General features: G+C 33.3%; 1 protein-coding gene across 1 annotated transcript; it reads right to left on the bottom strand.

Annotated features, from left to right (window-relative positions):
- Window positions 1-1,617: 1,617 nt before the first annotated feature.
- Window positions 1,618-7,664, bottom strand: LOC146939478 (FLUCTUATING-LIGHT-ACCLIMATION protein 1, chloroplastic-like). Its single transcript, XM_085753101.1, has 7 exons — window positions 7,205-7,664; window positions 7,006-7,111; window positions 4,959-5,014; window positions 4,697-4,861; window positions 4,082-4,165; window positions 1,956-2,072; window positions 1,618-1,861 (listed from the first exon to the last, which is right to left on the bottom strand). Exons 1-7 carry the CDS (start codon window positions 7,580-7,582, stop codon window positions 1,700-1,702), a joined length of 1,068 nt encoding a protein of 355 aa, XP_085609227.1. The 5' UTR covers window positions 7,583-7,664; the 3' UTR covers window positions 1,618-1,699.
- Window positions 7,665-23,084: the final 15,420 nt, after the last annotated feature.

The following is a 23,084-nucleotide window of genomic DNA, read 5'->3' on the forward strand; positions in this document are numbered from 1 at the left end:
CAGATTAATTCCTCTCACCTAAAAACACTAAGGTGCAAGTTAGCAAACTGCACCCACTTATAATTTACTAAAATACCCTTTTGTTTATATTCTAATTCATTTTAAATAGAAGGGTAATTTTGTAACTAGCTAAAAAAAGATCCTTAAAAAAATAAACAAAAAAGACAATGACATGCTTAAGGTACAAAACGTGTAATAAAGACAAACTTGACAAACTTTTAACAATATTTGGAATGATGAAAGTGAGTGTAAATTAGTGAATGTTGCTAACTTACACCTTAATAATACTTATAAAAATGAGTGTAAATAATTAAGTGAGTGTAGGCTGCTAACTTGCACCTTAATAATTTTAGGTGGGTGTAGTTTGCTAACTTGCACCTTTGTGTTTTTAGGTGGGTGTAAGTTAGCAGCCCCCATATATATATATAGGGTTTTGCTATCAAGCCACCCATGAAGGTTTCTTTTAGCAATTCATACCTCAAGGTGTGATTTCCACATTTTAGTTATAACTTTGCTAAATGACACCTTCATAAAAATTAGTTTGTGTCTTTTAACAAATGTTCATAGAATAACTTGTTAAAAGACACCTTCATAAAAGGTGCCTTCTAGCAAAACTCATATATATAAAACAAATTGGATGAGTATATTTATATTAACTTTTTCATCATCTCAATTATACCCTTATTTTTCCTATGAAGTGGACTGTGGCCTACGTATGCCCTAACGTCAGTCTGCCATTGTGCCATTTTACTCAGACCCTTTGTTTCGTAATCATGTCGTGGCTATCTATATGCACCATATCGATGCTATACAAATATAATTGTGCTATCATTTTATATAATGTATAGTAGTAGAGAACAAGTGCTACAACACAGGTTGAGGAAATATCGGGTGTGCGACTCTTACAAACATAATATTGCAAAATGTTGTAAAGAGATAAGTTAAAGACGATATTTGTACAACTATTTTATGATAATTTTTTGAATAACTATCTCTTATACTTCCATTTTGTTTTTTACTCTATAAATTTGATTTTCGTGTTAATTCTTACATTTCTTTGTATATATTTAGTTGTCTTATACGTTGTCCCAAAAATGATGGTTAAAAAAATGAGTTGGTTATAAATATGACAGTCACTTGGGTTTTTTGTTTGTAAAAAATATACCAATGTTATGAGTAAAATGTGTATTTGAGTCCTAATTCCTAAATGATGAAAACAGAGCTTTTTGGCATGGTAATTTGGAGTCTTTGCAACAAGATAAACTCCCAACCTTGGATCGAAGGAAAATTAAAAACTCATTTGCAAGTTGATCATTGAGACAAGCAAGTGACGGTCTACTAGAAAAGAGCTCAACACCAGCAGCAGTCTTCAGTTACTACTACAACACATTGTCCGCAACTCATTCCGGACTTATAAACAAAAAATATATGGAAAATGCTAACAAGTGCCCTAAGGGCATTGTTTAAGCATCTAAAAGTAGCAATTTTTGCATTGGAAATTGTATGGTTATGGCTTTAAAAAGTGTTTGACTTGTATTTTCAAGACATAGTTTCTTTTTTTGGGTTCCTTAAACAATGCCCTTAGGACACTTGTTAGCATGACCCAAAATATATGTATTTGGTCCAAATTTTGTATTGAATTCAAAACATTTAAAATCTTCAAAAATAAATCCAACTGCTATTTTATACAAAGATAAATTCAATTTCTAGGAAAAAAACATGAATACAAAAATGATAACCAAGCATTACCCACTTGTTTATTCATAATCATAGACTTAGCAAGCTGAGGGTAATCTTTAAGTAGTTTTCCATCTGAAAGGGTGTCATCCTCTTTCTGTGGGGTCCATAATACCTCACCAGCCTGAAAGAATTTCAAGGTTATATAGTTATATACACTTATAATTTTGAAGAAATTAATGTAACAACATATGAAATGAATGTCTCTTTTAGCTTACTAATAAATCTCTCCAGTAGAGAAGGGATTTAAGCTTTTGCAAAGCTTCCTTTAAATCTTCAGCTCCCTTCATGTTAGGTAGCTTATGTGCTCCTCTAGTAGCTACCAATATTGTTACCTAACATAGGACATCTCAAATATAAGAAGAAAGTAATATTCAAAATTTACAGTAAGAAGTCAAAATACCATAGGTTACATGTAATAAGAATAGCCACAAATTAAGAAAATTATGTAGCCTTTGTGAATATCTCAAGGATTCTTCCACTTAGACTAAAAAGATGTTGTAAAATAGAAGTTAACATCAAGTTCCCAATCCAAACAAAATATAAGGTAATATTGAACCACCATATGGTTCTCTCTCTCTAATTGGTAGTATTTATCTAAGATAATCCAAGGAACCTTGACCCTACTGCTTTCAAATGCAGACATCTTCTCATGACTCGTCCCTTAACAATGAACCATACGCTATATGAATGCTTCACTCATTCATGTGATCCAGAAAATATTGCATGAATAGTCTGTGTGAATGAGTGCTTACTCCTTATGTTTAATTGAGGATTTATTTGAAGATATCAAACATTAGGAAGATTCATGAAAATTGTTCAAGTAATGTTCTCAAAGGATCGATGCTACTAAAAATTAACTACTGCATTCACAAGTAATTGGACATAAGTATACTACATTGGTATCACATTAGAACATGGATTGGTATCACATTAGAGTATGGAAACAACTTGATTTTTTATTTTTGAAAGCATTCAATCGATTCATGCATGGTTTAAAAATTGATTCTTTTAAATGTTGAATATAGTCAAAGTAGTAAAGGTTTACATCTACTAAAAAAATTAAAATGGCAAGCTAAATTGATGCTGTCAAATCTTCCACTTGCAACATCGCATTGTTAAAACATGGATGATCCATTACTGAGCAAACAAGGATAAAATATTATGGCGTTGGGACATGTAGAATTCTACTTATCAAAGTGATATAGTCTTGAAAACGAAAGAATTTTCTGTGCATGTTTGGTATCTGCTGTCGGGTTCGGACGGTTTCGGGTCCGAAATGACAAACCGGCCAACACCCGCGGGTGGTATACTCACACCCAGTTTCGTCCATGTACTCTTGCGGATTGTTCGGGTTACGGTTTATCGGGTTACGGGTCGATCGGGCAGATTTTCGCGGGTTAGATCTTAGGAACTCAGGATTTTTAGATGAAGCATGTTCAGAGGAAGAAAAACCAAAACTTAGATTAAGAAAACAAAAACAGGATGAGAGATGAAGAAAACGAAAGAGGAAAAAGAAGAAACATGAAGGATTTCAATGGTAGTATTGCATGATTGTATACTTGTTTCCAGATCTGAGAAGAGATAAGAGGCAAAGAGAAGAAAGTGGAATCTTGAAGAAGGTAGGAGAGAAGAGTCAGGCTGTCTTGCTAGAATGTGAAAGGAAACAAATAATTTAGAAATAAATTAATTAATGGAAAATGCAATATAGAGAGTTGAAATGAATAGAAGAAGAGAGATGAAAGTGGAGTGGAAACGTTTCAATTTTTTTTAACATTTGTTATGTTTTACGGTTTAAATTACTTTTGTCAACCAAGTATTAATTGATAGTAATAAATAATAAAGGTTTGTATTGGAAAGCCAAATCTGCAGCATTTATACTAATAAAATACTAATGTGAATGGACGTTGACGCTCTAGTATCTCATGCCTTTATTAATAGTAAATGTATTGTCTATATTATTTATTATTAATTATTCTAACTGTAGAACGCATATTCGGGCAGGTTTGGATACCGCCGGTCTGATTTTCTCCACCCAGAACCGCCCGAATTAACCCTCTGTTAACCGCATTTTTTAATCCGTGTACCCCGATTGACCCGTTTGAACCGCCCGAGTCAGGAAAAACCGTTCGGTTGGATCGGTTTTCGGGCGGACCCGGTTTTTTGTCCACCCCTAGCTGGAACCATGGTGAGCCAACATGATTTTCCAAAAACTACATAGCGTAGCTTTTGCAAAATTATGATGACTCGCCCTCTGATAGCAGATATAGAATTGAAGGTGAAAGTTTATGCCAACTCAAAAAAATAAAACAATTTATGAAACCCAAAGTTAATTATATCATACCACTATGTACTTGTTGTCGAACCCACTGCGAGGTTTCTCTTTTTCAAATTTCTCGGTTTCTTCAGAACTCTTTTTTACATCAAACTGCAGAAGACTAGTGGTTAGTTAATGATTAAAGCTCTATAAGTACTATTTGAAACAAAATTAAGAAATAGCTTGTCCAATAGTTGAAATTGAAGTTGATAACTTTTTTTGTCAATGTGCATATTCTAGAAACCCGTGAAAAGTTTCTGCAGTGAAATCTCAGTCACTCATTTTCAGCAGTGTCTGATGATTTCAGAGCCATTAAAAGAGAACTGAAGGGTGAGGATTTCCATTTTCCACCTAGTAAAAACCTCACGAGAGAGGATCTGTTCCCGCATATCACTAGAAATTGAAGCATATTTTAGAGTTTAATGGTCATACTTTGTCAGTGTAAAACAGTTTTACGCTCACATTCAATGAAAGGCTAACAAATTTCCATGCCACACTATTTGTTTCAAAATAACCATACAGAAATGGGGTGACATGGCAAAGTAGTGGATTCTCATTGAATACAAGTTTAAAACTATTTTACACCGTAAGTACCTACCCTTTAATTGCTTTTACAAAATCTCTTTAAAAATTATATCATACCGTGGAATATTCATTGCTAAACCTATCATAACTCTGGCTTCTTATACGTGTCTTATTGTTGTTGCTCAAGTTAACTAATGTCTCTCCATCAAATTTTTCCCTTTCTTCAATTGATAGTTGGTTATAGCATTTTTCTCCACCCTCCTGGCTCCTTTTAAGATCCACCTGCAAAGATTGTCATCAAGGGTAACCCCTTTAACACCTATTATAGGCTATAACTCAAATTGTACTTCGGACTAATTAGGAGAAGGAATGAACTTACAGATGAATATCCTGCTATACAGTAACCATGATGTTTATCCAAAGTTTGTATTGTCTCTGTTACAGAAGGCCAGACAACAAGAAGTATATCAATTATACAAAGCCTTGTACAATTTGAAAAAAAATAAAATCATTCTTGGCTAAAAATAGACCAAAATAATATTACTTGGGGCTATTTGACATTAAATAGTAAGAAAATTATATCATCTCTACTTCCTCCTTACACAGCTAACTTATAGGTGAGAGATGCCACCACTTATAAACTCGTTTCAGACATTATTTTTATTCAACGTGAGAATTGGGTTTTTTCCAATGCACCCACTCAAACCAACACTATTGGCGTGTTGTGCGGATCGATAGATAGACTTTGATAACATATTAGATTTTGATAATTATATTGAGTTAAGCTCATTCTTACAAAATTGACGGAAGGGTGGGTGTCACTCTTTATAAACTCATTTCATATCTTATTTCCATTCAATGTGAGACTTGTGTTTTTCACTGTAACAACAACCATTTTCACTATAACACAAGAATATTACTACCTACGCCAGTCAATATAGAATCTCGTTGACTAAATCATCAGCATTAAGAAAGTTTGTAGTGGTATTAAATTTACTTACAATTGGTAATTTCATTAAATCCAAATCGAACACGAGACAAATCCGGAATCGGTATAAAGTTATTGACCCATCAGAAATGCTAGGGAGTTACCATGCAACAAAAAGAAAATACGTCATATTACACTACAGGCATAGAAGCCAAAATACTAACCAAACTAGCTACAAAACAGAAACAGCTCAAAATAACCTAGGGACACTATAATGCACCAAAGCTGCAGACCAGAAGCACACAACTCTGCATCTGAACATCAACTCTAGCTGCAGGAGGCACCATAATCCTAAATTTTCCCCTTTACACCATAAAAAGGCAGCAGAAGACAGGCCTCAAAAACTGCCGTCAAATGATACTACCACAGAACCAAAACTGAAACTGTCCTGCACTAAAATAAGGCTCCAACGGCACTACAGTGTGAACACTAATCAGCCATAAATCACACCTACAAACTAACAACCTGCTACACTTAAAAACTAGAGAAAACTACAGCGTCCTGCATCCGAAAAAACAGCTACAGAAACTCAAACCAAAACCAGCACTAGAAGCAAAACACACTGAATCGGAAGCTTTGTGTCAGCATCGGCAGGACAGCATCGGCACACAGGCCTCACACAGACTGACAGCAGCGACCAGAAAACTCTTCGCCAAGGACTCCAACCAAAATGTACCCCTCCTCACCCACTCCTTACCTGTATAAACAGTTAATAGGATCCCACCTCCACTCATAGAGAAAGCAGTGAGAAATCTTCCCTCCACTCAAACCATCTGCATGACAAAAGTTTAATCTCATTCACCACTTCATTCACAAATACAATCCCATTTCTTGTCTTCCAAATCATCCAAAGTGTAGCATTCCAAATTAGCCAGATCCCCTTCCTTTATTTCTTACCTCTACCTACCCCACCTCAACAATCTATATCAAAATGTTTGTTTTTATTACATAACCCCACCTCGACAATCTATATCAATGTGTTTGTTTTTTATCCAGTCTCAAGTCCGGGTAAAAGGAGAGGTTGTGTTAGTCCTCGACAGTCAACATATAACTTTGTCGAATCTCTATAGTCAACCCCACTTTATGGAATAAGTTTTGGTTGGCGTTGTTGTATGTTAGTCAAGTAATTTGAATGGTCTTATTGTTGTATGTTAGTCAAGTAATTTGAATGGTCTTATAAAATAGACAAAGAAATTTCTCCTAACAGACATATACTTATGGACAGAAGCAGAGGTAGTATAAAAATATGAATTTAAAATATATACACCGTCACTGTACAAAAGTTGTACACATGCATTCAATGGCGTGTTGTCACATTATTTAATGAGTTAAAAACACATTTGTCAACGCATTATTGGATGCATGTGTGAAACTTTTGTACACCAAAGTTGTATATAAATAAATTAAACTCTAAAAATATTAGAAGCAACTCACTCACCTCTCAATAAACAGCACACGCCTTCCTTATACCGTGTATTAGCAGCTTCTGCAATCCTAGCTAGATCCCTTTGTAATGTACATCCCATCTCATCCAACATTCCAACCTTAAACAAAAGACACAAAAACATTTACAATGTCTTAAGAGATATTACACACTGTCATTACACAAACAACTATAGATGTTTATGTTAACAAACCTGAAGCTTGAGAACAGTAACTGGATCATCATTGTTTTCTGTACAACGACGTACAAAATAAATGATACCGATTATGCCAGCAATGAACAAAAACACGACCCCTCCTTCATCATTTGTAACCTTATCATCAGCATCATCAGCATCACTAGAAGGGGTAACATAGGTATGATGTTGCACCCATACACTTGGAGAATTTGAATAAGTTGTGAATGATTCAGAGGATGATTTAGAGGATGAGGAAGAATCTGATTTGAAGAAACTCCCTCCCGCAACACCTCCTGAGGAGGCTGAAACTGAGTTAAGGTTCCATGTTAATGATAACAACACAAGCAGTGATAAAGCAATGATACTCGTAACGTGTTTTCTTGAAAAACCCATTGTGTAATCAAAGAATACGAGAAGACTTGGAAACAAATTGAATCGTATCGTATACTTGGTCAATAAGAAAAGCTGTGATTGGACCAAAATTAGAAGGCTACCGTCATTTAATCAATTTTACCCAAATTGATTTCCTTAGTCGTTAAGACTTTTGCTTAGTATCCTTAAAAATAAAAATAAAAAGACTTTTGCTTAGTCAACGACGGATACGGATGATGATTTCCTGCTGTAAATATTATACGCAGTTGTACGCTGTAGCTGTTCTGCACCACTGATCTGAAGTGAACGGTTAAGATCTGACATTGTGATTTGGTGGGTTATCTTCAGGGGGCTTGTTTGGTGAATATGGTGTACCGTCTATATATGGAACCGTCAGATCATAGATTGATGGTTGAGATTTGCTACTGCGGCAAACTCTGTGAATTTACTACAACAACAAATCCTGATCCGTCAACGACACCCTCTTACAATAGTTATGTTGGTAGTAAAAATAGTCACAATATTTTTTTAATTACGTATTAAAATTTTAAAATAGTTCTTGATTATACATTTTGTTATTTGAATTAGTTTTTGATGTGAAATACTCCCTCTGTCTTATATTATAAGCAAAAAATAATAATTTTGTTGTCTATTATGCATTGTCCATAGGTAAATATTTATTGGTCTATAGGTAAAAGTCATATTTAAATTATGGCTTAATTGCAGTTTTAGCCCCCTAACTTTCCCAAAGTTGCGATTTTGGCCCCCTAAGAAGAAAAAAAACTATAAAATCGCCCCCTAAGTTTTGCAACTGTAGCAGTTTTGGTCCCCCAAGGCAAAATAAAAAAAAATGACACGTGGCGCTTCACTTAGGGTGCCACGTCAGCGTAGACCGAGTCAAAATTGGCCTTGGGGGCCAAAACTGCCACAGTTGCAAAACTTAGGGGGCGGTTTTGTAGTTTTTTTCTTAAGGGGTCATAATCGCAACTTTGGGAAAGTTAGGGGGTTAAAACTGCAATTAAGTGTTGAAGCAAAAATCTTTTTGATGAATGTTTTAATGATAACAAACCTCGTGGAATAAATGATAAGTTTTATGAATGGTGATCTACTGATGGTTGCACTTGAGTTTTTGTTAAAAGAACAGGAATCACATAAGTGGATAAGCTAGAAGCCACCCACATTGATAAGTGCATCATATCTACTCAACATTAAAAGAATGAGTATATCATCAGTTGAAACAACAAGATCATATCTCCATGAAGATTCATAGCTCAAGAATCATGATGGAAGAACTAGAATCATGCTGGAAGAATTACATCACAAGTTGCGCAAGAATGTGCTTGAAGTTATGTAACAAAACTCACATTGAGTTTTATGTTATATGATTTGAAGATCCACCATGGGTAAAGAAGATAAAAGGAAATATGCATACAAGCTAGGAAGATTCTCAGAACCTCCTCAAAGTATCACACTTCCAAAGCTTCTAAAGATAAGAAGTTCAGAGTTCAGAATGTTCATATGAACAAAGATCAGAATGTTCATGTGAATGGAGTTCATAACAATCATGAACATTAACCCTGAATATATCCAGAAATATTAAAGGATTGCTTCATGGATAAACAAGAATATTTAAAGTCATTAGTTACATGCAATGATGAACTAGATGCAAAGAAATATTCTTTTGAACTTCAAAGAAAGAATCATCTTGTTTGTCAAGACAAATGATCTCTCATTTATATGCTTCAAGTAGTTCTTGAAGGAAATAAATAAACAACCTTCATAAGGTTCAAAGTGTTGAAAAACATCAGAATGTTCAGCACAAAGTACAACCGTCAAAAAGGAAGGAACAAAGAAGAAACATTCTGAAGTTCATATGTTTGAACCCAGAAGGAGTTCAGAAGGTTGTTCAGAAGGTTGCTCAGAAGGTTCATTAGACCAAACCCATGAATCAATGACCACACCAAGAATATGCAAGAACATATGTGACATGAACATATTTTATGCATGCAATGATTTTAACTTTTGATCAAGAAATCATTAAAGATATCTATGGTGATGAAAGGATTAATGGAATTGATGGTTCTTGGTATTTGTGTGTTCTTGAGTAATTAGCCAAGACACAAACAAAGTTTAAATCATACCAAGATACAAGAAATCAAAGGACATTTGAATTCATGAACTAACTCTGAGTTCAGAAAGTTAGATCAGAATGTTGCTCAGAGATCAGAATGTTCGCGCAAGAGATCAGAAGGTTACTTCTATACAAGCCCAGAATCTCAAGAACATGGATCAAGGTCATGCAAGGCACATGTGACATAAATAAATGTCAAGAGAAGTACTTCTGCATGGATCAATCAAGCAATAAAGGCATATACAAGGATTATGTCAAAAAGGATACTTAATGTTCATTTAAGACTATGAACATTAAAGTCCTAGGAATATTCCAAAGAGGAATATCATCCTAGATGTTATATACACTGCTCTTCATTGTGTTTCACTATTAGGATTTGATTACATCAAATGATAGTCTTACAAATCATCCTAAGTGAAACAAATGGAACATTCTGATGATCAGAATGTTCAGCTCAGCACAGGCTTACTTTATGAACAGTACAGTAGGTGAAAAGCAAAAGCAAAAGCAAAGCAAATCTGTCTTGCTCAATCAGAGATAGACACGTATGAGAGTTGGTACAGAACAAGGACCACACAATCTCTCAAAGCCTGTGTATGAAGATGCAGAATCCCACTATATCCTCCTGCACCAAGTTCCAAGGCAGATCTGGCAACTGAACTTTCTGAAGTATGAAGAAAAGTCCATACTTTGGTTATTGCCCAGAAATTCATATGAAAAGCATATGACACGCCCAGAACTTCATATGTTCATTCATATATGATGAACCCAGATGAAGAACATGATAAACCCAGATGAAGATCATCATGAACGCAACAACATTCTGAAGTTCATCAGAGATCAGAATGTTTGCCCAGAAATTCAAGTAAAAGCTTGTGGGACCCAGGACACGTGGCATAACACCATTGGACACCCTACAACGGCTATATGAGCCCAAAGACTCTATAAATACAGATCTAAGGCTCAGCAAAACTTGCACCTTGCCAAAGCATTCAAATAAACAACTTGAAAATTGTTTAAAAGCTCTTGCAACAGAAATTGATCAATCACTAAGGCTTTCATTTACTTAGTGCAAATCAATACTCTCTGTTATCTCTTGCAAAGATAACTTCTCTTCCCCCTCCTCTGTTTGATTCTCAAACATTCAAACTCCACACAAATTGCAAAGCATACAAGAAAACAACTTGATTTTGTTTGAAGCTTTTGCAAACTGAAATTGATCAATGACTAAGGCTTTCATTACTTAGTGCAAATCAATACTCTCTGTTATCTCCAAGATAACTTCTTCTTCTTTCTTCTTCTGTTTGTTTCTCAAACATTCAAACTCCAAACATCTTGTAAAGTCTCATCTAGCTTTAGGGGTACTAAAGTGTTAGTTTGAGCTGAAGGTGCAAAGTCTAAGTGGGTAACTTAGCAAGAAGAAAAGAAAGTCTCATCTAGCTTTAGAGGTGCTAAAGTGTTAGTTTGAGCTGAAGGTGCAAAGTCTAAGTGGGTAACTTAGCAAGAAGAAAAGAAAGTCTCATCTAGCTTTAGAGGTGCTAAAGTGTTAGTTTGAGCAGAAGGTGTAAAAGTCTAAGTGGGTAACTTAGCAACAAGGTGCAAGCCTGCTGAGGCTAAGAAAATACAGAGGTGTAAGTGTTCAGCTGAACACAGATTGTAAAGTGCAGGACTTGAGAGGTTATCTCAGGCATCATAGTGGAAACTCTCACAAGATTGTGAGGAGAGGACTAGCCCACATTGGGTGAACCTCTATAAATCTCTGTGTGTTCTTTCTTTCTTCCTTATACTCTTTAAATTCAGTATACACTAAACACACACAACACAGTTACTTAATTAAATCAGTTTCTGCATAATCTGCACAAGAACGTCAGAACGTTCTGAAGTCAGAAAGTTAACTTAACTATTCCAAGTAAGCTACTTGAGAATCATTTTTAAGTTGCAGGTTAATTTTTAAAGGGTCACAATTCAAACCCCCCCCTTTCTTGTGACTATTTTATCCACTTCAATTGGCATCAGAGCCTGCCTCTATGGTTTGAGCACTTAACAGTGTATGAGGAAAAGATCCAGAAAGAAGTGATGTCAAAGCCTGCAAATCAAAGTGCATGTCACATATGCAACAATGTGGGATACTTCAAAACTAAATGTCCTCTGAAGAAGAAGATGCAAAGATGGCAACCAGAGATCATTTTGAAGTCAACACATGAGTAAAGACAAACACAAGAAGTGAAGAGGTAAGAAATTCTAATCCTTATCTTTTATATAAAGTGTTTAATAATATCTCATATAACTCATGCATTTTATCTTAAAAGTATGAACTTTTAAAATAATAACTTTTCTTGTATAAAGAAAGAAAATGTGAAACTACTAATCCTGAATGATATATATCTTAAAACCATTCAAAAATTGTAGTACTATCATTTTTAAATATTTGAGAAACATAAGATTCTTAATGATCAAAAATTTGTAAGATTTAGAAAAGTCTGAATTTTTGAAACAAGATGTTATTTTGAAAAGGAAAGTAAAACTTTGAAAAATGACATATTCAACTTTCTAAAGTCTGTTAAGACCTTTCAAAAATCTGGTTTAGGATTCATAACCTATCACAAACAAAAGTGAGAAGGTAAATGAAAAATGTTAATTTTGAAAAAGAATTAAACATTATGAACCTGCATTTTTTTTTTGAGAAAAATCCTCATTTCAAAAAGACATTTTATCCTAAATTAGAATGAGCTCAAAAGGTTGAGATTGGTAAAATATAGTTTTCTTGTTTCAACAAATCTGATCATCTTAAATCAGAATGTGGTCATAAGAAAGAATCTCTCAAGAAGAGAAAAACTAACCTCCAAGGACCCAAAGTAATACGGGTACCAAAAGCTTTACTAATTTGTGATGCAGGAATGTCTTCTAAATTTCTAGGAAGAGCTTGATTCATGGACAAATTATGTTCAAGAGATTTGTGGAGATCAAAATGATGAAGATTCTCAAACTTCTCAAGATGGTGCTGAGTTGTTCTAGAACAATGGAACAATTTAAAATGAGTTCAAGTCAAAAAAAAAAAAAATCAAAACTTCATTTACTTGCACACCTCTAAGAAGCTATCATTTGTCATCACCTAAACATGAACCACAACCTATCCTAGAATACACCAAACCTGATCATGATTCCACAAATCTTAAAGATGTCCCTAAAATCTTCCATAACATGATTAGGCACACTTTACTCCCTAGATGTGGAACCTATGATGCTGATACTGATTTATGTATCATCTCATGACCAAAACAAAACTCAACCTCTGCTTCATAATCCTTCAATACATGATTGATTCTTGTTTGGCTGTCAAACAAAAAGTTGTTGAGTTGCCATATGGGATCCATATGACTCCCATCTTTAAGGTTGCACAAGTATCCCTAGAAGGTGAAGAAAGTAAATACACCTTCATGAGATTCACAACCAAAAGCTTAGGACAACTTCACATCACCACTTCAAACATGCCAACTCCTCCAACTTCAGGAACATCTGGATCTGTGAAAAGATATGCAGATCAGAAAGTTCAGAAAACTAGGAAGAAAAGAAGAGTTGAGAAGGTTAGAAACCCATCCAGCATACAGAAGTAAGAAGGAGATGGATCTCCTGAAAGTATGGAAGATGATGAAGCTCATTCTTCTCCAGCCCTAGTGTTGTTTAAACAAGTTGCTGAGCTTGCAAGAAAAGCAGTTCAGAATGTTGCTGGTAAGAATGAAGAACAGCTTCAGAAAGAAGATGAAGTTGTTGAAGAAGAAATTATGCAAGATGAGGTTGTCACTCAAATGGAAGATGATGAGATACCTCAAGAAGTTCATATGGTTGTTGCAATCACTGAAGAAGACGGTCAGAAGATTGACTCAGCTGGTGATGCATCTCTTCAAAAAGAAGTTGAGAATGTTGCTGAAAAAGAACATCAGAAGGTTGGCACACCTCAGAATGTTGAAGAAAACCCTCTTGACCAAGATCAGAGAGTTGAAGAAAATACTGAGCAAGTTGCTCAAGAAGTTGATGAAGATTCTCAGGAAGTTGCAAAAATCTTGGCTTCTAAGATGATGAGGGGAGAAAATGCTCAATCTCAAGAAGATGACCAAATAGAATTTTCAACTGGTTTTGATCTCAACATAAATGATCTAAACTCAGGCTTCAATACTGATGTGTTTCAAGATGCTCAGGAAACAGTTCAGATTGTTCAAGAAACATCTGAAACTGAAGATCAGAACGTTCTAAATGACTGCAATTCAGAATGTTCAAGAAACATCTGAAATTGAAGATCAGAATGCTCGTGAATCTGCATATCAGAATGTTCAGGAAAATGCTCCTGATGCTGAAGCTACTCAATCAAAAAATTTAAAGCTTCAAAGTTCATCCCTCTGTTTTCAAGCAAGGTAGAAATCTTATACTTTGAGAAAATTGGTCAGCAAGAGCTATTACTTAAAGAACATTCAATAACTTTGGAAGGTTAGAGAATGTTGGATCAAACATCAAGGACCTTACTGGTCATAAGAACTACACTCATATGATGCAAATAAGAGAATTATCTCTGCAAGCTCAAGATTGAAGAAGATGGTCTGATCAAAAGACTTGTCTAAACAATCTCTGCATTCACTTGCTACAATAAGTGAAAGTGTTTGAGTCTGTCATTAATGTTGATCATATACCATGTTCTCAACATATTGTCTTTCAATCTCAACTACATGTTTTTGCAACATATGATTGAAGAACAAGAAGACTTCTCATATTCTATATGAATTGGTCTTCACACTCATATTCAAGCATTTTAAGATGCCTCTGAAAAAGTGAAGTGTATGAGAAGGATTGTCAAATCTTTGACATAAAGAATTTGACAACAATGAGGATCCTCCAACAATGGATTAAGACATCCCTGGAGAAACCATCCAAAAAGTTTCTGACATTGCTAACAAAGTTGTTTAGAAAGCTGATGAAGTTCAGAATGTTGAAGAACTTCGAAAAGATGATGGTGGTGCTGAGAAAGAGAGCCAGCTAGCTGATGGTTCACCTTAGAAAGATGATGGAATTCTCGTTGCTGCTAATGAGGTTCAGGAAGCTGATGCAACTACTGAAACATCACTTCAGAAAGTTGACACAGCTGCTGAAAATGGGAAAGTTGATGAAGTTCCTGCATAACAACTTCAGAAGGTTGATGAAGTTGAATAAGCTTCTGGAGAAATACCTCAGAAAGCTAACAAAGCAGAAAGCTTTTAGTGGAGAAAGATTCTTTAAATCTTCTACTGCTGAAACAATTTCAAGATCTGAAGTTGATGTTACAAACATCATGGGTGAACTCCAGTTTGATGAACAAGAAATTGTTCTAGAATCTGATATGGGAAATATTCCTGTGTCATTAAAAAATCCAGATATGCATGATGTTGCTAAAGCTCTGGGCACACACATGCTTAGTGAAAACACTACCACAGAGGAATCTGATGAGGATGAGCTAGCTGGAAATCAAGCTGGTTTTGATCTGAATATGGAGGAATTCAGCTCAGACTTCAATGCAAATGTCTTTGAGGATTCTCAGATGGAAAATGATGGAACAATTCCTTCAACTCAAGTTCAGAATGTTCAAAGAAACATTCTTCATGAACAAAGCATTCCATCTGTTGATCATATGTCTGCAGATCCTGAAACATCTGGATATGTTAAAAGACACTCATATCAGAAAGATGGAAAGACTAAGAAGAAGAGAAAGCTACTGATGATTAAGCTGCTTCAAAAAGTCATGCTTATTGATGCTTGGAGTTCTCCATCCAGATGAGAAAATATTTCAAAGAAAGAGAAGCATGCTCTCTTGATTGAATCTCAAAGTGAGGGATATCATCTCATAAGGTACACATTTATTGCACTATGATAAATATGATATGATGATTGAATGCATCAAATTTTGTCATGATTAATATGTGCTGTTTATACCTAAGGGAAATATTTTTCTTCATACTCCTTTCATGGTGATATTATACTTATTTGCAACTGCAAAAGTCATAATTGATAATTAAAATCATTGCATGATGTCTTATGCTTTAACAAGATATATTAAGGGTGCATTTAAAATGAATTAGTATTCTTATAATTGAACAAGGGAATGCTTCTGTTATGTATAAATTCATGCATAATATTCTCTCATTGTTTGCCCCAAATTCCTTTTTAATTATCATGTTAAATGTTAAATGTGTTACATCATTTTGTGAATACTTATCTTTTCACATTTGAAATAAATGATTTTGATGCATTTTTAACTGAGTTATTGACATGAGATGCAAACTAAATCATCATTGTTGTTAAATAATTGATAGGAAGATTTATGTTTGATCATAAATGTTGAATCATGATTGTTCATTGATTTGAAACATAAAAATTGTCTTAATTTGTCAAACTTCAGAATAATCTGAAACGTGAAGATATTCACTTGATTTTGATGTAGTTTATGAAAATATCATTCCTCAAACATGATTTTAAATGAATCTTATGTTTGAATTAGCATTAGAAGATTTTTTATATACTTGATCTTCATGTTGATGTTGTGTATGATCTTGTTATAATCTTCAAATATTGCTCTAAGGTTTGCATATTTTGTTCTTAAACTTATATTGGACTTGCTTTGAGCATAAAAATTTGTTTTAAGCATTGTTGAATAATTATCTTACTTTAATTGCAAAATTGAAGACAAAGATAGAGTTGTAAACATCAATGGCATATCAATATGTGTTTGTGCATAAATTTGCTGCATATACTTGATTGTAAACATGTGTGTTTTCCACAAATTGTGTCAAAAATTGTTGCTTGTAATTGATTTCTTTTAAAGAAACTATCTTGCATCAAATGATACTTTGAAGCATTTCATCTTTTGAAAAAACTCAGCAATATTTTCAAACATGGGAATATTGTAAAGAGAGAAAGATATTTTCTAAACTCTGATTTCACCGCTTCCATAAATACTTCATTTTCTCTCAATGTCAAAAAATTGTTGAAAAAGATCAATTGATCTTTTCTCTTTTAAAGACTCAATTTAGATTAGATAATCATCTTCTAAATTATGAGCATGCCTTTGTCAAAATGAAAAACTTATCTGTTATGACAATAAGTAAAAGAAAATAATTATTTTCTTAGAAAATCAAAAGATTTGAAATGTAATAGGATATTCATCTCTAAAACTTAGGGGGAGTTTTCTATACTTGAAGATATCAATCTTTTCGAAAACATTGAAACCAAGGACAAAAACATTTTATCAATTTTTGAGAAAAATATCTCATATTTTGAATATGCTGAAATGGTTGCATATGTTATCATTTTTCATGTCTTGTTTACACAACTGATTGAAATAATGATTGATCATGATCCTTGCATTGTGTTTTAAATTAAACCATGAGTTTATTATATGAATGCACTTGTGAATTACATGCAATGTCTTGTGATTCTTACCTTCCAAAATTATGTCACTTTTCCTTCATATCACCCCTACTACTTTTTGATAGATGACAAAAGGGGGAGAGATATATATGATGGGAGAAAAACCTAGGATGGGGAGACATATGTATTATGGGAGAGAAAAATCTAAAATGGATTTAATTAATGAAGAATGTTATGAATTAACTTTTTCCATATGTTGAGGGGGAGTTTAATTAGTTTGATAAGAATTAAACTCTTGCATGTGTTTAGGGGGAGTTTAATTGCATATCCATGAACATTCTTACATTTATTATTATATCCATCATAAAACTTAATATTTATTCAAAAGGTTTGTCATCATCAAAAAGGGGGAGATTGTTGAAGCAAAAATCTTTTTGATGAATGTTTTAATGATAACAAACCTCGTGGAATAAATGATAAGTTTTATGAATGGTGATCTACTGATGGTTGCACTTGAGTTTTTGTTAAAAGAACAGGAATCACATAAGTGGATAAGCTAGAAGCCACCCACATTGATAAGTGCATCATATCTACTCAACATTAAAAGAATGAGTATATCATCAGTTGAAACAACAAGATCATATCTCCATGAAGATTCATAGCTCAAGAATCATGATGGAAGAACTAGAATCATGCTGGAAGAATTACATCACAAGTTGCGCAAGAATGTGCTTGAAGTTATGTAACAAAACTCACATTGAGTTTTATGTTATATGATTTGAAGATCCACCATGGGTAAAGAAGATAAAAGGAAATATGCATACAAGCTAGGAAGATTCTCAGAACCTCCTCAAAGTATCACACTTCCAAAGCTTCTAAAGATAAGAAGTTCAGAGTTCAGAATGTTCATATGAACAAAGATCAGAATGTTCATGTGAATGGAGTTCATAACAATCATGAACATTAACCCTGAATATATCCAGAAATATTAAAGGATTGCTTCATGGATAAACAAGAATATTTAAAGTCATTAGTTACATGCAATGATGAACTAGATGCAAAGAAATATTCTTTTGAACTTCAAAGAAAGAATCATCTTGTTTGTCAAGACAAATGATCTCTCATTTATATGCTTCAAGTAGTTCTTGAAGGAAATAAATAAACAACCTTCATAAGGTTCAAAGTGTTGAAAAACATCAGAATGTTCAGCACAAAGTACAACCGTCAAAAAGGAAGGAACAAAGAAGAAACATTCTGAAGTTCATATGTTTGAACCCAGAAGGAGTTCAGAAGGTTGTTCAGAAGGTTGCTCAGAAGGTTCATTAGACCAAACCCATGAATCAATGACCACACCAAGAATATGCAAGAACATATGTGACATGAACATATTTTATGCATGCAATGATTTTAACTTTTGATCAAGAAATCATTAAAGATATCTATGGTGATGAAAGGATTAATGGAATTGATGGTTCTTGGTATTTGTGTGTTCTTGAGTAATTAGCCAAGACACAAACAAAGTTTAAATCATACCAAGATACAAGAAATCAAAGGACATTTGAATTCATGAACTAACTCTGAGTTCAGAAAGTTAGATCAGAATGTTGCTCAGAGATCAGAATGTTCGCGCAAGAGATCAGAAGGTTACTTCTATACAAGCCCAGAATCTCAAGAACATGGATCAAGGTCATGCAAGGCACATGTGACATAAATAAATGTCAAGAGAAGTACTTCTGCATGGATCAATCAAGCAATAAAGGCATATACAAGGATTATGTCAAAAAGGATACTTAATGTTCATTTAAGACTATGAACATTAAAGTCCTAGGAATATTCCAAAGAGGAATATCATCCTAGATGTTATATACACTGCTCTTCATTGTGTTTCACTATTAGGATTTGATTACATCAAATGATAGTCTTACAAATCATCCTAAGTGAAACAAATGGAACATTCTGATGATCAGAATGTTCAGCTCAGCACAGGCTTACTTTATGAACAGTACAGTAGGTGAAAAGCAAAAGCAAAAGCAAAGCAAATCTGTCTTGCTCAATCAGAGATAGACACGTATGAGAGTTGGTACAGAACAAGGACCACACAATCTCTCAAAGCCTGTGTATGAAGATGCAGAATCCCACTATATCCTCCTGCACCAAGTTCCAAGGCAGATCTGGCAACTGAACTTTCTGAAGTATGAAGAAAAGTCCATACTTTGGTTATTGCCCAGAAATTCATATGAAAAGCATATGACACGCCCAGAACTTCATATGTTCATTCATATATGATGAACCCAGATGAAGAACATGATAAACCCAGATGAAGATCATCATGAACGCAACAACATTCTGAAGTTCATCAGAGATCAGAATGTTTGCCCAGAAATTCAAGTAAAAGCTTGTGGGACCCAGGACACGTGGCATAACACCATTGGACACCCTACAACGGCTATATGAGCCCAAAGACTCTATAAATACAGATCTAAGGCTCAGCAAAACTTGCACCTTGCCAAAGCATTCAAATAAACAACTTGAAAATTGTTTAAAAGCTCTTGCAACAGAAATTGATCAATCACTAAGGCTTTCATTTACTTAGTGCAAATCAATACTCTCTGTTATCTCTTGCAAAGATAACTTCTCTTCCCCCTCCTCTGTTTGATTCTCAAACATTCAAACTCCACACAAATTGCAAAGCATACAAGAAAACAACTTGATTTTGTTTGAAGCTTTTGCAAACTGAAATTGATCAATGACTAAGGCTTTCATTACTTAGTGCAAATCAATACTCTCTGTTATCTCCAAGATAACTTCTTCTTCTTTCTTCTTCTGTTTGTTTCTCAAACATTCAAACTCCAAACATCTTGTAAAGTCTCATCTAGCTTTAGGGGTACTAAAGTGTTAGTTTGAGCTGAAGGTGCAAAGTCTAAGTGGGTAACTTAGCAAGAAGAAAAGAAAGTCTCATCTAGCTTTAGAGGTGCTAAAGTGTTAGTTTGAGCTGAAGGTGCAAAGTCTAAGTGGGTAACTTAGCAAGAAGAAAAGAAAGTCTCATCTAGCTTTAGAGGTGCTAAAGTGTTAGTTTGAGCAGAAGGTGTAAAAGTCTAAGTGGGTAACTTAGCAACAAGGTGCAAGCCTGCTGAGGCTAAGAAAATACAGAGGTGTAAGTGTTCAGCTGAACACAGATTGTAAAGTGCAGGACTTGAGAGGTTATCTCAGGCATCATAGTGGAAACTCTCACAAGATTGTGAGGAGAGGACTAGCCCACATTGGGTGAACCTCTATAAATCTCTGTGTGTTCTTTCTTTCTTCCTTATACTCTTTAAATTCAGTATACACTAAACACACACAACACAGTTACTTAATTAAATCAGTTTCTGCATAATCTGCACAAGAACGTCAGAACGTTCTGAAGTCAGAAAGTTAACTTAACTATTCCAAGTAAGCTACTTGAGAATCATTTTTAAGTTGCAGGTTAATTTTTAAAGGGTCACAATTCAAACCCCCCCTTTCTTGTGACTATTTTATCCACTTCATTAAGCCTTAAATCATTGTTGATATATTTAACTACAACTTAATTATCTATCATTATAAGTGGTGTTGGATTGTTTTTCAATTCTTTATAAATGAAAATTTTCAAAATTATAACGAAGCCTCGAATTGTTGAGGACCACCCTGACTATAGTAGGTTTCATATTTGGAAGGGTTGAGTTTTTTTAACGAGAAATACTCAAATGACAAGAAGAATATGCATTTGAATAGTGCATATAACATGTGTTCGAATTTTAGAATCCGAACACAAAAACCACAATGTAGATTCTAAAATCCGAACGAGGTCATTAAGGGCTCGTTTGTTACGGATTAAAATAAAAGTGATTTTGACATAAAAGCCCGTTTGTTATAGCTTTTTTAAGAAAAAAAATCACTTATTTTAAAAAAATAATCACTTTTAAGAGTTTTGCATATGTTTGTTACAGCTTTTTAAAAAAATCAGAATCTAAAAAAAAATCTAAAAACAGCTTCAAATGAGAAGCTGTTAAGAGCAGCTTCTCAAAAAATAGATTTTTTTAGAGGAGAGAGAAAATATTGTTTAAAAGATTGAACTAAGGGTGTGTTTGTTTCAGCTTTAAAAAAAATAGATTTTGGGTTAAAAGAATCTAGAGATTTTTTCTAGAGATTTTTAAAAAAAAATCTAAAATTATTTTTGTTTGCCTACTACCCATAAAAATCTATTTTTAAAAAAAAAAATGAGTTTTAACATGTACATGTGTTATCTCCTTGTTGTTGAAAAAATAGATTTTGAGAAAAGTTAATCCTAATAGCTTTTCATTTTAGGATCACCCATAAAAATCTATTTTTAAAAAAAAAATGAGTTTTAACATGTACATGTGTTATCTCCTTGTTGTTGAAAAAATAGATTTTGAGAAAAGTTAATCCTAATAGCTTTTCATTTTAGGATCAAAATAGATTATTTTTGATAAAATGATTTTTCTAAAAATCCTAAACAAACACTTAAAAATGAAAAAGTGATTTTTTTAAGGAAAAAAATAATTTTTTTTGGAAAAAAAGCTTAAACAAACGGAGCCTAATTTTGTAACAAAAAATCCCTTTTAGAGCCCGTCTGTTATAGTTTTTTTAAGAAAAAAATCACTTATTTTAAAAAAATAATCACTTTTAAGAGTTTTGCATCTGTTTGTTACAACTTTTTAAAAAATCAGAATCTAAAAAAAAAAAATCTAAAAACAGCTTCAAATGAGAAGCTGTTAAGAGCAGCTTCTCAAAAAATAGATTTTTTTTAGAGGAGAGAGAAAATATTGTTTAAAAGATTGAGCTAATTTTGTAACAAAAAATCTCTTTTATATAGTTGTATCCAAACAAACTAGATTATTTGTTTAAAAAAAGTGATTTTTATTACGGTAAACAAACGCAAAATAGATTCTAATTTTTCATAAAATCTCTAAAATATAATCTCTCAATTATTTTATGTCAAAATCACTTTTATTTTAATCCGTAACAAACGGGCCCTTATATAGTTGTATGCAAACAAACTAGATTATTTGTTTAAAAAAAGTGATTTTTCTTAAGGTAAACAAACGCAAAATAGATTCTGATTTTTCATAAAATCTGTAAGATATAGAGCCCGTTTGTTATAGCTTTTTTAAGAAAAAATCACTTATTTTAAAAAAAATAATCACTTTTAACAGTTTTGCATCCGTTTGTTACAACTTTATAAAAAATCAGAATCTAAAAAAAATCTAAAAACAGCTTCAAATGAGAAGCTGTTAAGAGTAGCTTCTCAAAAAATAGATTTTTTTATAGAAGAGAGAAAATATTATTTAAAAGATTGGACTAATTTTGTAACAAAAAATCCCTTTTATATAGTAGTATCAAAACAAACAAGATTATTTGTTTAAAAAAAGTGATTTTTATTATGGTAAACAAATGCAACATAGATTCTGATTTTTCATAAAATCTATAAAATATAATCTCTAAATTATTTTATGTCAAAATCACTTTTATTTTAATCCGTAACAAACGGGAGATTATATTTTAGAGATTTTGTGAAATATCAGAATCTATTTTATGTTTGTTTACCGTAACAAAAATCACTTTTTTTAAACAAATAATTTTGTTTGTTTGGATACAACTATATAAAAGGGATTTTTTGTTACAAAATTAGTTCAATCTTTTAAATCATATTTTCTCTCACCTCTAAAAAAAATCTATTTTTTGAGAAGCTGCTCTTAACAGCTTCTCATTTGAAGCTGTTTTTAAATTTTTTTTAGATTCTAATTTTTTTAAAAATTTGTAACAAACGGATGCAAAACTCTAAAAAGTGATTATTTGTTTAAAAAAAGTGATTTTTTTTCTTAAAAAAACTATGACAAACGGGCTCTAAGACGGGTGCTAAAGGGTTTGGACCGGGTCGGGTGTTATCCTGGATTGTTAAAAATGATCCATTTGGAGAGGGTCGGGTCAATCCTATGTCATCATATCATGTCATTTTTTTGG

This window comes from Medicago sativa, chromosome 3 (genome assembly GCF_051527215.1).
Source record: "Medicago sativa cultivar Bolivia chromosome 3, Bolivia_mono, whole genome shotgun sequence".
Lineage (NCBI taxonomy): Eukaryota > Viridiplantae > Streptophyta > Magnoliopsida > Fabales > Fabaceae > Medicago > Medicago sativa.